Source organism: Haliaeetus leucocephalus, unplaced genomic scaffold, assembly GCF_000737465.1.
Source record: "Haliaeetus leucocephalus isolate CR32 unplaced genomic scaffold, Haliaeetus_leucocephalus-4.0 Scaffold889, whole genome shotgun sequence".
Taxonomy (NCBI): Eukaryota; Metazoa; Chordata; class Aves; order Accipitriformes; family Accipitridae; genus Haliaeetus; species Haliaeetus leucocephalus.
This window is the reverse complement of record NW_010973325.1, coordinates 1,893,787-1,909,253: the sequence shown is the minus strand read 5'-3', so window position 1 is coordinate 1,909,253 and position 15,467 is coordinate 1,893,787. Positions and strand designations below refer to the sequence as shown.

The 15,467-nt window shown below is 38.3% G+C and overlaps 1 protein-coding gene across 1 annotated transcript; it reads right to left on the bottom strand.

Moving 5' to 3' along the window:
- Nucleotides 1–10,360: 10,360 nt before the first annotated feature.
- On the bottom strand, nucleotides 10,361–14,041 carry DSEL (dermatan sulfate epimerase-like). The gene has a single exon (XM_010583342.1). It carries the CDS (start codon nucleotides 14,039–14,041, stop codon nucleotides 10,361–10,363), a length of 3,681 nt encoding a protein of 1,226 aa, XP_010581644.1.
- Between the last annotated feature and the right edge of the window lie 1,426 nt (nucleotides 14,042–15,467).

The following is a 15,467-nucleotide window of genomic DNA, read 5'->3' as shown; positions in this document are numbered from 1 at the left end:
CATTCCTTCACAAAATGCTTGAAAGTATGATTTCTATTTTTAAAGCAACAAAAGGAAAAAGTAATGAAACAGTTAAGTCACTCTTGATAAACAAATATATCTTTCTAAAATAGATTAAAAAAAGTCTTATAGGGAAACTACACAGCATAAAAGAAGAAGAGGAATAAAGGATGGTCAGTCTCAGAACACTTTCAGCTAAAAAGCCACACTAGCAAAAAAGAAGTGCTTCATTTGCAAGGAAAACATAAGCCACAACCTAAATATTTCCCAGTAAGCTTCCTATATCAGTCTGGTTTAAGTTCTAAATTCAGAGCAAATTAAGTGTATTTGCTGAGAGTCTTCATCATGTTAAAATCTCTCTGCACTTCACTGCATACAATTTCTGTGTAAGACTAAGTTCCACACTGCAGACATTGCTTGCTTTCCAGCATTTTGACTCTCTCCCAAAGTTAGCAGGACTTCATGAATTTGATGATATGCATGCACAGCATATATAACACAATACACTTAATCTTAGCCAAAAGGCTGAGAAGCCCCTCAGTACAAGAAAGACATTGAGCTGCCGGAGCACATCCAAAGAATAGCAACGAAGCTGGTGAAGGGTCTAAAGCACAAGTCTTATGAGGAGCGGCTGAGGGAACTGGGGTTGTTTAGTCTGGAGAAAAAGAGGCTGAGGGGAGACCGTATCGCTCTCTACAACTGCCTGAACGGAGGTTCTAGTGAGGTAAGGGTCCGTCTCTTCTCCCAAGTAGCAAGTGATAGGATGAGATGAAATGGCTTCAGGTTGCACCAGGGGAGGTTTAGATTGGATATTAGGAGAAATTTCTTCACTGAAAGGGTTGTCAAGCATTGGAACAGGCTGCCCAGGGAAGTGGTTGAGTCACCATCCCTAGAGGTATTTAAAAGATGTGTAGACGTGGCACCTGGGGACATGGTTTAGTGGTGGAATTGGCAGTGTTAAATTAATGGTTGGACTGGATGACCTGAAGGGTCTTTTCCAACCTAAATGATTCTGATCCTATACTGGAAATGACTATATTTAAGGATAAATAGCATATGGTTCATTGAAGCAGACTGAGATTTGAGATATTTAAATTCAAATTCCATTATACCTGTAGAATTATCTATAAGCCTTATGTAAGTTACTGGACTTTTAATCTCTAAAATATAGATGCTAATAGTTATTTACCATTTAGACTATGAGATCTTTAAAGCTATGGACCATTTCTCCCAGTGCTCTCACACTTACTACTAATAATACACCTGTAATAGTAACAAAAAACCAAAACTGAGTTACTAAATATTCACTGATAACACAAAATAAAAGCCAGTAAGTACAAGAGTAACTGCAAGGTATCTAAATATGGGTAAGACTACCTTTTCATGAGGTTATTACATCTGCTTTCAGTTAAAAGTTGGTGTATCTAGCTGATTCTGTTTCACAAGTCCAACAAAAGCAAATTGGTCATATTTGTAGCTGTTTTGCAGGATACATTATAGAGCATGAATAGTAATAATTTAATAACACACTTAATGGCAGATCTGTTAAATTGACCCTACAGACTTTTTTTTATGAAACTTTAATAGCATCTGAATGTCTTTATTTTTATAATTATTTATTTATTTACATTTAACTTTAAAGGAAATTGCATAACTTTTTTCTTTTGATTTTCCTTGCACCTTTAAATCAAAAAAATGCACCTAGATTAATTTAAGAGGCACTAAAGCAATGAGATAGATATAGATATATATATTAGCTGTTTAAAACTGTACTGTTAAGTTATAAACTTCTCAAGGGAGATTCTGCAAAAGATGCTATGAGTCCCCTGCTGTGCACAGCCAACTGAACTAAATGCAGATGAAGCAGATTGCTGGCAAACACTTTAAACAATCTGTGAACAATGAGTATCAGAGCTTTTTGTTTATTGTCTAGCCTGGCTCTTTACTAATCATTCTCTTCACTTCATGTGTTAAAGGTACTAAGGTGTGGCTATTATCAGAGAAAGATGGAATACAATTAGGTAAATTCCTATACACTGAAGTCAACAGAATCATTCATCATGTAAGCTTTGCAAATGCACCTGTAAGACTTGCAAATGCACCCTGGAGCAATTTAGAGGTACAGACACACATTCAAGTGACAGCAGCTTAAAAAAATCCTAGTATATCAACAAAGCCAGGGTATCTCCCGTAGGCTTGCTCTTTTCTTTCAGCAAATGGAAGGAAATTCATCTTAGCCTAGCCTGCAATTAAAGAGGGTCATGAAGGTTAGTAATTAGGCTGAGGAATGGATGAGAGCTACAGCCATACTTTTAAAGATCTGATTATGAGTCTGGCTAAATCATGACTAACTGATAGTATTCTGACTGTCTATAATATGCATGTTTTCACATCACCTCTATTTTGTTCAGCAACAGTGCTGTCCATTCTTTAACATGAAACAATTCTTTACTACAGAAGTCAACTTTTCTTTCAAATGCGTCACTAAAGGATGCTGGCAGTTGAGAAACCATCAATATTGAATCTATACCCAGCAGGTAAAGCTGTACCCTCTCATTGAAAAGCATCCTTTGGTGCCAACAATGTTATTATAGAGCTACACTGGGTAATAGCTATCTAGTTACAAATTAACACAGCTTGGGAATACAAAATAATAGCACTGCTTTGAAGAAAAGAAAAAAATCAAAATACATCCAAACAAAAGTTCCTTTTAACTTCTCTTTCCATCAGTACTCCTATGGTAGTTTGAAAGAGACAATGTTCAGCTGATCAGTTAAAGTGAATAATAAAGTCTATTATTCAGGCATTCATAGTGCATGATATGGCAGCTCATTAAGACCTGAATATTCCAACACACGCTTTCAAGTTTATTCTCTTCAGCAGCATAACATTTTGTTTCTCCTGTTTCTCAGTTCATTTCTGTATACTTATCATAGTCCTCGCCAGGTCTGAGATTATGTTTCTTGAAATCAAGTGGCATCTGTAGGATGTAATTTATGAAAAGAATTGACTGGAACATCCTGAAAGAGAACAGAAGGTTCAAGAAAATGTAACAAAATTAACATTTCAAACTAAGATTCAGAAAACATAGGATAAAATCTATTTCTAGGCAAGCCGTAAGATGGAAACACACAAAAAGGTCTAAAAAAAGCCCAAAGAAAACATAAGCAAGTCCTCTCTTAGAAAAGCAATTAAGAGTGAAAATATTAATGGCTTTCACAAAAACAAGTGTGCATTTATTATCTCTGACAGCCTGCCTTTTATCATGTTCTTGATATTAGTTTCTGCTGAGCTTTGTACATTGGATTTATTCACTTTGAACAACCTTTCAGAAAATGGCTGGAGACAAGTATTGTCAAAGAATTTGCAATAGACAGCAGCATTTTTTTACACCACACTTTGTTGCTCCTATCATAATGGGCATTTTCCATGTAACTCTCCCAAAAGCCAAAGTTGAGGTCAAGATTCAGAAAGTTAAAAAAAAGAAAATAAAAATTAGTTGTGAGAGTACAGTGACAAGACCTAGGATGAGCTACAAAGGATAAGCACATACCACCCACCAACTGCAAAATAATACAGCAGCCACTAACAGAGAAGGCACAGGTCAAACATCCTCCAGAAAAAAAACAACATTAAACCTATTTCACAGCTAAATATAACATCATCAAGACTTATAAACATGCAAACCTTTGCTTTACAACATGCTGAAGTTCACAGGAGAGATAGAATCAGGTCTTATTCTTGCTCCTAAGTTTAATGTATACCTCAAGCACCTTCTGCTAAACTAAATGAACAAAAAAATCAGTTAGTTAAACCTGCAAATCTCTGCTGCAGGAAACTAGCTGCAGCTCAGATGCACCTGCAGTGGGTTACAGACCTTAGCAGCAATAAGGATGCTGAACTACCTGTGTCTCTGGATCTGAGAGATATTGCCTGTGCCAGCCCCCATTCAGTAAGAGAGATCCAGAGGGCTGCAGTTATTCCAGTTAACTTGATTATATGTCTTTTTTTTTTTTTTTTTAATTAAAAACACAAGAGAACATTCATGGCTGCTGGAACTTGCCTACCTACACTGTTAAATTGCTAGAATGGTCTCTGGGCCAAATACCAGTCTCCGAAAAAATGCCTGAGTATAGTTCAGGAATTAGAAGAGGCACAATTCTAACTATACAGTTTGCATATAGCTACTGTGTTTATAGACTAAAAGACTTCAAAATTATGGATTGCACCAGTTGTCCAGTTCCTGAGAACTGAGCAGAAAATCACTCTTTTTGTTCTAGGAATACAGCTATTTTGTGGTCTTTTACTTAACACCAAACATACTTACTGTGCATTCAAGGGCAGACAGAATCAGGTCTTGCCATCAACACTTTCTGAAAGATAACAGTGGCTCCCATATTCAAAACAAACAAAACCAGTGATATTTTAAAAATTTAAATACATACACTTGACCACATCACAAAGTTTTGTGAGATCCTAAGTGGTGAAATAATGTAAGAAAAAAGAAAAAAAAGGATAACACAAAAGTATTATTCTACTAACAATAGTTTTATTTTATGCAGGATTTTTCATAAAGTTTTGTTTGGACAGTGTATGCACTAGAACTGCTCAGATGCAGAAATCTATTTAGATGTAAGACCATATACATTTAAAACCAAATTCACCCCACTTCCTCTGAGGCCTTTCAGTGGGCATCTAAACTAAGAGTCACCCTTGGCTTTTGAGGATTTACGAAAAGGTAAGCAATGTCTGATTTACCTTTGAAGGCAACACTCACTTTCCATTGATTCTAGAGTGACAATGCTCCTTATTTAGGTGCGAAAGTTAAATTACCTAATGTGAGATAGACAAATTCAGGTCATGTTCTTAAACACCACAATATCTTTCTTAGTAAAGACAGTAAACTAAATGTTGAGTTTATACCAGCATAAATGAAGAACCTTTCAGAAATTATTGTTAGACAGGTGTGAATGAAATCAGACTTTGTTCTCCTACATCACATATAACTCTCAGCATATTGTCAGCTCAAAAGATGTATAGTTTAATTTAAAACAGTATCATCTCAGTAATGTGAAACAGCACTTTCCCATTATTAACTATTTTCTGAGACAGCACAAGATTACCCATTCACATCCTTTACGAGAATAGTGTAGATCTGGTATCAGCAAATTTCTCCTCACTAAAGAAAAATCAAAGTCCTGACATTTGAAACTGTGTTTGTACATTATTTTGAATATCTGTTTGTTTCTATACCTCCTTTTATGAGTTTATAAATTCATCAGACAGCCTACAGGTAGCTTTGATTACGGTTACAGAACAATTTATATTTTTTACATTATTAAAATGCATTTCCTTTTTTCATCAAATAACACTAACAGTAATCTTCCATGATCATTTGAGGTATTTACTTCCTGTAATTTCTGCTGTTTTGGAATATTCAGGTTAAGTAGATGATAATTGTTTGACAATAGTAGCTGATAGTATTTCGGCCCTGTTGAAGCCAATGGCACAACATTAATTGAGGTCAGCAAGGCATCATTCCACTTATGGTCCAATTCTGAACAGCTCACAATTTAGGGATTTGATCCATGACTCATAGTCCACGATATTCCACACTGAAACACAATGAAATGGAATTTGAGACTGTAAGTGTCTCCAGACAGACTCCTCGCTTGGAAAACAGCGCATTGATGATGAGATTTAAACAGAGGTTTTAGTCTGAACCAAAGTTAAAAGGGAGTCCAGAGAAAGGAAGGAAAGCTTGTGATGCACTGATCATAGAAGTGTTAAGCTCCAGGGCTCTTGAAGAAAATCATTTTAAGTGTAATTAAAAAGAAATAATTTTCAGACATTACTTCTAAGTCACCTAAATAAATACCGCAGCTTCTAATTATAAAATATTCCAACATATGGACCACTAGCAAAGGGGCTAATTTTTGTAACTTACAGAAATATTGAGGTAACATGTTGTTATCCTTAATCTTGAACTGTGCACTTCAAATGTTTTCAGCAAATGCAGTATTACATTCCAGATTATGTATGTTCATGTTCATCAAATGAATAGTGTCTCCAAGACTAATAATGGAAATAATTGACTGTCAGGTGGAGCTAGGATTCCCCTAGCAGTCACATCATTAAGTTTCAACAGCAACTGAAACCCTTTTTATGGTTAAAACCAAAAAATCTGACCCACGACTGCAGCTTTACAAATCAGTTACCAATAACATTATAAAAGCTGAAGTGGATTTTTTGTTTGATTTGCATTTTAACACTATCAGAATAGTATTACACTGTCAAATGAGTTGTGCCATGTATTTTACATATAATTGAGGATCTTATACAGAAATGCAACTCTGGATCTGGCAAATTAACTGTTCAAACATAAATCCGACGAGGACTGCATGCCAACTGTGTGCTAAGAGGGTGAAAAGAACGAATCTGACCATGATACTGAGGCACATCTCCACAGATGTTGCTCTTGGACAAAGCCTACTGGGAGCAACAGAGGCATTTAGGTATGCTCAGAGACTATAGATTCATGTGATTTGATAGAACTCTGAACACCAAGACCAGCGTGCATCTCCCCAGGGCCAATGTCACTTAGTTACAAAGTAAGTAAATAACTGAAAAGTTTTCCTTGGTGTTTATTTTTCTTAGGCTTCCAAATATGATTCAGAGATATAAGCATTTAAATAAAGCCTGCCTTTTTAAAATATGTCAAAATCTTAGCTGTCTTATAATCAGACAGTTCAAACTACAATACAGTGCAAATAATTATCAATATTTAACACAGCAAGAAAAAGGAAGCAAGGTTGAGATAAAGTACTGAGACTAATTTTCATGAGCAACTTTATGAAAGTGTAACTGAAAGTGCCAGAACACTTTTCAATACAATGTACCTAACCAGACATGCTTTTCAAAAAGGTCTAACAATTCCCAAATTTTACTGACAGTCTTAAACATTACTATATGGAGAAAGCAGAGGTTAGTGTCTGTGTCTATGTAGTGACCATTCTTCCTCTGGATGCTAGTGACAGAAGAGAATTTTGAGGATAAGTCTGCACACCCACAAAATCATTTCATATTATAGAATTGCACTCATATTCTTCATACACAGAGACCCACTAGTCTCAATTGAACACTTACATAAGAAAAAAAAAAATCTATTTAATGACCGATTTGACTGAAGATCAGCACAGACTTAAAATTGGAATTTATTCTTTAATAAAGAAAAGCAAGTTTATTTTTTACTTTTTTTATCAGCAGGCCTCCACAGTACTCCTGCTTCTCCATACCACAACTGTCATTTTATGGATGGTGTTACTGAAATTTATTCTACAAACTCCCAGATCTGCATCTTTTAGTGGGCATTCTTGTCAAGCATACGCATGTTTATTCAGCTTTCTGCTGTGTCTTGGGTTGCTATTCATACAGGTGGGAGGCCACAGTCTCAACACAAAGTCATTCAACTCCAGAGCTGGGGTATCTCCTGTCTGGTACTAACTTTGGTTGAGTGGTCATGTAACTTACCATCTAAAACACAACAAAACAATTATTTGATTGAAAATTGGAGACTTGCCATACCTTATGCATTCCTACTCTGTCTTCAAAGACACTGTTTTTCCTTTTACATATTTTTAGCATAACTATTATAAAGCATTTGCCCTCACAACAAGATCTAAAAATAAAGAACAGAGTTCTCTTCCACTTTTTTACACCTGTGTAAGGAACACACAATGCAATGAAATCTGAATAATAGATTATGCATTCTTTGAAATGGGAAAGTGCAGTACAGAAAAGAAATAGCTCCTAAATCTTGCATATAATTAATGACAGCAACAACGCTATTATGAATGTAAGTGCATGGGAAAACCTGTATTCCAAAAATAGCACAGATGATGCTCTTGACAGACAATTCTGTCCACCCTAACTCCTCAAAAACAAACAAAAAGTTGGTTTATAGGCTATTGTGGCATTTCATATGGCACTTTCTGGAAGGGATTTAAAGGTTTCTTTCTACATCCACAAATACACAGTCAGTTTTAATTCTTACCTTCAGCTGCCCTAAAACATCTGACAGAGAAAATCTTTTTTATTTGTTCTGATTCTAGAGTGTAAATCCTGGAAATAGAAGGCAAATGCTGAAACTTATTCTGTCAGGTACAGACTGCAAGTACAGACTGTACAGACATCAATACTGGGTTTTTTTTTACCATACGATCAAAAATGGCTTCAGAGAGAAGCCAATTTGAGAGAATGATACTTGGAAACCAAAGTTTCACTAACACGTCAGTGTATATTAACTTGTTTAATATTTCCTTTAACATGGCATTCCACATAGCCAGGGGTGAAACCTAGGACTGCAGGGGGAAAAAAACCTACTGCTAGTAAATGACAGCTAAGTTATGGTTAGTGAGACTGCAAAATATCAATAGCTTTATCCTGCTAGAGGCCTATTTTGACATACTAATGACTGGCCGAGAAAGAACTACTTTTATCTAGGTCGTAATAAGATATCACAACGTGATCCAAAGGATGTGAGATGTATGTGTGGGAGGGACAAGACAGCTGGGCAAGACAGAGACATGATAGTAAGATTGGAAGGAAAGGCAAGAACTCCTTTTTATCAAAAATCAGCAAGGGTACCTGTAATCTGTACAAAGAAACTCACTGCACTTTTGACATTGTCTAATGCTTACCACCCAAATAAACAGTAATTACACGCATATTTCAATATAATAAGCCAAAACCCTGATCCCAGCTCCCACAAACCAACTGAAGCGCATTCCAAGACAATTCCATTTGTAATAAAAAACAGATGGTAAAGGAAACAGATGTCTCTTTGTGATCTGACTTACACATCTGCAGACATTTACAATATGCATGCATTTCCAAAGAATGCTGAGCGAGTTAAATTGGGAAATGGGATTTTTTTTTTCTTAATGGGCATGCGCAAATGAAGAGTGTGACTCAAGAAGAAAATAAGCTGTGACAAAGACACATCTATCCTATCAAGCCTACCTGTTTCCAAACCGATATCATATTACAGCATCATGTTGAAGAAACACCAATCATGATACAAATCAGACAACTTTGGAAATAGTTTACTGCAAGGAAACATCACTCAAATGTGAGGTGGCTGAGGGAGGGGTGATTTTCAGATTTCTCCCCTCTCTGAAAGACGACCTCAGGTTAGCAATGGCTGTCCTTCAGAATTTCATTATACAGAAAAGCAAAACATCCCTCAGCAACACAGACCTGGAGATTTATTTAACATCTTCTAAATCTCAGATCACCACTTTATGCAGACATCTACAATAAGCCATTGACAATGACATCAAATATTTGCACTGGTCTCAGTGAAATTATGCACAAGAATCAGCGGAGAAATGTGTTACAACAAAGAAGGATGGAAGAGTCTCCCTCAAAAAGAGAAAATCCTTGCAGAACCACTTAGACAAGAGGTACAGGATAAAGCAGTGCAAGGAGCCAAGATGTTAATAAGCTTCTGAATTAAGTTAGGTTGAGGCAGGTCAAAACTACACAAAATCTTCTCCAAATTGAACTGCTCATTTGGGAGATCTTGTTGGTTCCTTTTTGTCCCATTTATTTTTCTCCAGAGAGTTTACTTCAGGTTCACAAAGGGTACCACATTGTCAGGCACGGAGAACGAAGTCTCTTTTGTCAAAGCACAAACCCAATTTAAGTGCCACATCTCTGAGCTGAAGGAACCATATCCTGTAATGATATTCAATATCCATGTCCACTCCAGTCCTGGGCCTGTCTGCTGAGACTGTAAATAAGGAACTAGATTCACTTGAATGTCCTGACTGTTTCCTCCCACTGAAGGGATGCTGAACAGCCTTAAATCTCAGCTTTTGTTTATTTTGCACCACTGTACTGACCAGTAAGACACAGATAGAATGCATCAATAAACCTGTCCAAGAGGGCTAATTATCACCATTGGGAACCAGGCCAGTTTAACCAGTTTAATTTCATATAAGCCATCATACAATCATCAGATGGTAAGTACTTTCAGGAACTAAACACTTGGGCTGGAGTCAAACTGGTGAGATGGAGGTGAAAAGCTCCATATTCTATTACTAATCCCCTGAGCTATAGAGTCCCCAGCTGGCAGTTCTACAAAGGTTCACACAGCTTTTTTTGAAAGGCAGCAGAAGTAGTTACAAGGTTTTTTTAAAAAAAAACAAACCAAATCAAACCAACAAAAAAACCCCCCACAGTTGCAGGAACAATTATCTTTTTCTTAAAATAATCTCTCTGAAAGTAGCAGGCTGTACACATTTTACAAGAATAAACTTCTCTAATATTTATCCACAAATTGGGAGTCAAGAGATCATTAGTGCAAATTTCTGCTGACCGGCAGCATTTTTTCTATAAACTTTGGGTATCCTAAGTGGTCCATTAGAGAACAACAGATATCTTCAATCCGCCTAATCTCTTCATTGGGCATGTCTTGTTTCCAGGCATGAATGCTACTTGGTGAAATTTCCCCTTCATAAGGAAGATAGAAAAGACCAGTGGAGGTGGCAAATAATATTTGGTTTAAGCTAGCAGGAGGAAGAGGAATACCAAGAAAGGCAAAAATTGTTTCAGCCGTCTTCTGAGGAAAGCTCACAATATCTTCAAATTTGACCAGCTGATAATTTGTTGGCAGCAAGTCCCCATTTATTCTCAGTGCTGCTGCTGTGTTTGCTAGCCATAAATAGGACAACACAGAAACAGCATTTGAATTAGAATTTGAAAGTTCTTTTCTTAATGATTCATACTCAAAGGCATAGCCTTCATTTAAACTACATTTTCCTTTACCATCCTCCCCTTTAAACATTGCAGCCAAGTGTTGTGGAACATTTTTCAAGGAGTAAAGGCTTGGCTTATTTTTGTACAACATTGAATAGATCCATGCCCGTGGGTCCCTTACTACATATAATGCTCTCATTGATGGTCCCAGGATTTCCTGAAAGAAGGGAAGCTTTAATGTCCAGCTCCCACTACTTAAACTAAGCACAGGTCGCGCATTAGGATAATAGACGAGATGTCTTCTCAGTTCCCTAATATATTCAGCATCTTTATCTTGACTCCCTCTTGCCCTGCTTCGTTGCTCTGAGAGAGATTCTCTCTTTTTGGATCTTTTCTTTTTGTCTTTGCTTATGGCAGAATGCTGAGCAATTTTAATTCTGCTGGCTTCATACAAATGAATGTTTTGTAAATGTAACTTTGTGCCTCGAACTAGAGACTGAAGCCACCCTTGGATAAGATGAAAATGACCATTCTGGACATCAGAAACCTTCCATTCACACGGATCTACAAAGGAATCAATTTCAAATTCAGTCTCGGGGATTTCGAGATAGGGCGTAGGTATCCTGATGTATAAGAAGTCACTGCTATTGAAAAACAGCTGTTTTAAAATTTCTGCACCAGAAGCGGGAAGTGAAGCAATGATAACATCTGGCAAACCAACAGAGTTTTCTTCTAATTGTTTGGCTTTATTGCCTTTCTCACGTTCTAGCCTTGTCATGTCACTGCTCCATTTTGCACAGATGGGCTGAGTACACATGCTCCACACATCCACCAATTCAATAAGCCACAGTGTGACAACCAGTATCAGGATCCAACGCAACATTTTACCGAAGGATATGTAAAACCGCCACTGAAAAGCCAGTATGACCAAACTAACACCCAAAATTAACCCTGCAATTATGTTCACTTTGAACCCAAATGGGAAAACCACCCTATTATTTTTTATCTGTTTTTTCACAGATTCAGTACCTAGACCAAACCTGGTCACTTTGTTTTCATGAACCACTTTGGCAAACCCACCAAATCCCAAGTAATTGAACCTTGTCTTTAAATTCTGATATTCAGTCACAACAGAGATGGTATTTTCAGTGTTGTTGACATTGAGCGAGATCTGAAATCCAGATTTTGCATTATCTATGAGTCTACAGTTAGAAACATTGACATACGGGCCATAAAAAAGGTAAGCAATCCTTGTAAGTGTGTTTTTCACTGGAAAGGTAACATTCACAAACTGAGTCCACCTCTTTTTGAATTCAGCAGCTTGTTCTGCCTCCTGTATCCTAGCAACAGGACTACTCCCATGATGATCAAACCAAAACATCTTGTAGTGGGCATCCCACACATCCATCATAGCTCCGTTGTATTTGTTCTTAAATTTATAGGGTATGTATTTAAAATCAATGTCAAGATTATGAAAAAAGGCACTGACAGAATTAACAGGAGAGTCTTCCTCCTTCTCGATATGGTCTACTACTAACAATGTCTGAGAATTTAAGAGCAGCAAAACGCGATACACACTTTTCAGTTTCATTGCTGATGTGTAAGCAGATACCGCCTCACCACTCACAAACATCATGTCTCCAGCCTGGGAGGCTGTTATAATTTCTCCAGCTGAGTCTCCAACTTCATCACCAATCCACTTCAGCCACTGGGCACACTCACCAAGCTGTCCCTCCCAAGGCTGGTTGCACTGGCTCGTAGGAGATGGAGCAAAGACCAAGACGTTGTTCAGGTGGCTGAGTTTAGGTCCATAGAGAGCCTCAGACACAAACACCTGTCCATTGGGAGCAAAAGTGAAAGAGTTCTGGTCAGGATGTTCGTGTCCCGGATTGAAGCTTCTCCACCCATCAATCCAGGCGTACGGCTGAAAATGAACAATATCGTAGACAGCACGTCCACCGAGTTTTCCAGACTTAAAGGACACAAAGGTGTTTGTCTGACTGTTGGGCAATCCAGCCCCGTAAGTAACAACCCCCCAGTTAGGGAACACATGCATTTTAGCAGTACCGTAGTCAGGAGGCGGCTGAGGAGTGATTTCGGCAGCGTACCATAAAAATTCAGTGTGTAGCGTGCTCCACCTCTGTGCAGTGGACGGCACCATTGGCCCATCCTTGGGCCTGTGTTTTCTAATCTGCTGTGCCAGCCAGTTGCCAGCTCCATTCTTCATGATAAACTTATCCAAGAAAACCAGTTGGCTCTCAGGACCATAAAACCAGTTGTAATTAGAATCCGCTACACCCACAGTCCTCTGAAAGCCTGGTAATAGGGTGGCATAGTAAAACCAAAAGTGCATTTTGAGCCAGTTATTCTCCAAGTTGTTAATACCAAAGTGGCGCTGGGCCAGGAAAACATACTGGGTTACTGACTTGGCTGTGTAACTCCCATAAGCTACTCCCTCATCCAGAGACCCGTCTACAATGTGATTGAGCAGAAACATTGTTTTCTCCATCACGTCAACAACAGCGTGTTTCCAAACATTTGCCTGAGATCCTTTGTCTACCCCTGCAGCTAAAGCCCCGATAAGCAAAGCAAGCATATTGGTTGCTTGGTGATTATGGAGAAGCTGTTTTCCCCAGGAACGAACCTTTGACCACTCATACATTTCCTCGCTTACAGACCATATCTTCTCCAGGTACTTCTGCCTTCTCTCATTTCCCAGGGAATTATACAAGAAGTCAAAAGCAGTGGCAAACCCTGTTAGGGAGTGACCGAGCGGCACTTCATCTCCAGGTGCGTTCTCAACCAACCAGTTTTTGTAGCCAGCCATTCTATCCATATATTCTAGGGCAAAGCCAAATGCAGCTTTATCTTCGGGGCACAGCAAACAATAAAACGCTAGAGGTGGCAGATTGTTACCGTAAATCTCATTCCACTTTGCAGCAAAATCAACGTGCTTGGGTGGAGGTAGGTAGTACAATGGGTTGGACAGCATAACCGTCACCGCACTTCTGATGGCTCTAAATAGATGGGAATGGCTTGTATGAGCCTTCTGCCTCAGTGCCTGGACATCTTCAGCGTCAAAATACAAGCTGGGGTGAAGAACTGTTTTTTTCAGCTTCTGCTCAGCACTGAGACCTTCAAGTTGCTGTTTTTCATATTGATCTACATTTTCTATGAAAGTCACCCAATCAGAGTAATTGCTTACAGATTCTTCACAAGTGAAGACAGCAAACATCATTAATGCTAGAAATAAAGTATGCCCCATGAACATCAGAGCCATGATCCATTAGGCAGCTCCTCTTCCCCAGGCACGCATTTCCTAACAAAACACAATGTTCAGGTATCAAACTTTGATCCAGTTAGTACAGAAATGAACATCTTAAGGCGTATTTTTAGGAGAAAAGACTTAGCGTGTACTGTGCATTCTCACAGATACTCAGATTACTTGTGATCTGAGCTACAACACTGAAATAACACAGCTCTCGAAAACTTAAATGTCAGGTGCCTTGTCTGTTCACACTTTTCTCAAACACAACACCACGGCATAAATACTGAAATTAGGGAAAAAGTAAAATCTCTGAGATATGCATATAAAACACAGGTTGACAATGCACAGTAAGAGACTGAAACACACTCTCCTGATAGCTTGAAAAACTTGACTTGAAAAAGGGATTTGGAGTCATACATGTACTTTTTTAAAAGGCTTTCAATCAGGTCAAATTCCACTTCTAGAGCTGACAAAAACTCCACTGATCACAAAATGATATAATTTATTCAGAACATTGTGTTATATTTGATGAAATAGGGAATTTACAGCACTTGGAAAACAGACTTCAAAACCAAAGTTACTGTCTTCAGCCTTGCCCTTATCTCAGTTTCCATACACGCTCTTTCCATCTTTCTCTTTTGGGACTCATGGGAGAGCGGGAAGGAAAATAAAATTAATTAAAAAAAAAAAAAAAATCAACATAGCTCCTCCATTAGCTCCTTTTGATGAAACTGCAGTGCTTTTAACCGCTATTCCCCTCTGTTTGTGAAAGGTGCATCTGAATCAATAGTGATAGAGTATCGATGCATTTTCAAGTCTTCTTTCATCTTATCTCCAGCCAGCGACGCCCAAATTTTGCCTCAATGATTCAGATAATCCCACTCCTTCCATTATGAAGCAAAAGGAAAACAAGTGAAAGAAGCAGAAAGCCAATACTTTTTTGTTAAAAGAGCAGTTTCGGGTTTCCTTCCACTTTCCATGTTGGTTCTTTCTGTGGAAACAGAAACAAAAGTTCTCTGAAGCTATATAGCTGTCAGAACAGAGTTAAAGTACTTAAGATAACAAAGTGCTGCTAACTTCCTACGAAAGATGAGTCAGTACGCCCTTGCTTTTACAGAAATTTATTTAAAATAAAAAAAGGAGCATTTTCAAAGTTCCACAGAATTTATCTTTGGCAAAAGAGAAATTCGTATCGGCTACTTAAGCTGCCTTTCTTTCTCACCTTCTCCCGCGTGGCTACCAGGTCTCAGGGCGCATTTGCCCGTTCCGCTCTCAGGAACCACCCCAGAAAACACATTTGAAACGCGCCACCGAAACTAAGGGCAGCTCAGACAGACGCCAATATTCGCCACCTACGTACCTACACACCACACGCGCGGCTCTGCCGCCGAGACCAAGGCGCGAAGGGGGAAAGCAGACAGACCGACCCCCGGCGGAC

Bases quoted from the DNA above. Each gene is read 5' to 3' on its own strand.
- DSEL (XM_010583342.1), bottom strand. From the start codon at position 14,041: ATGGCTCTGATGTTCATGGGGCATACTTTATTTCTAGCATTAATGATG.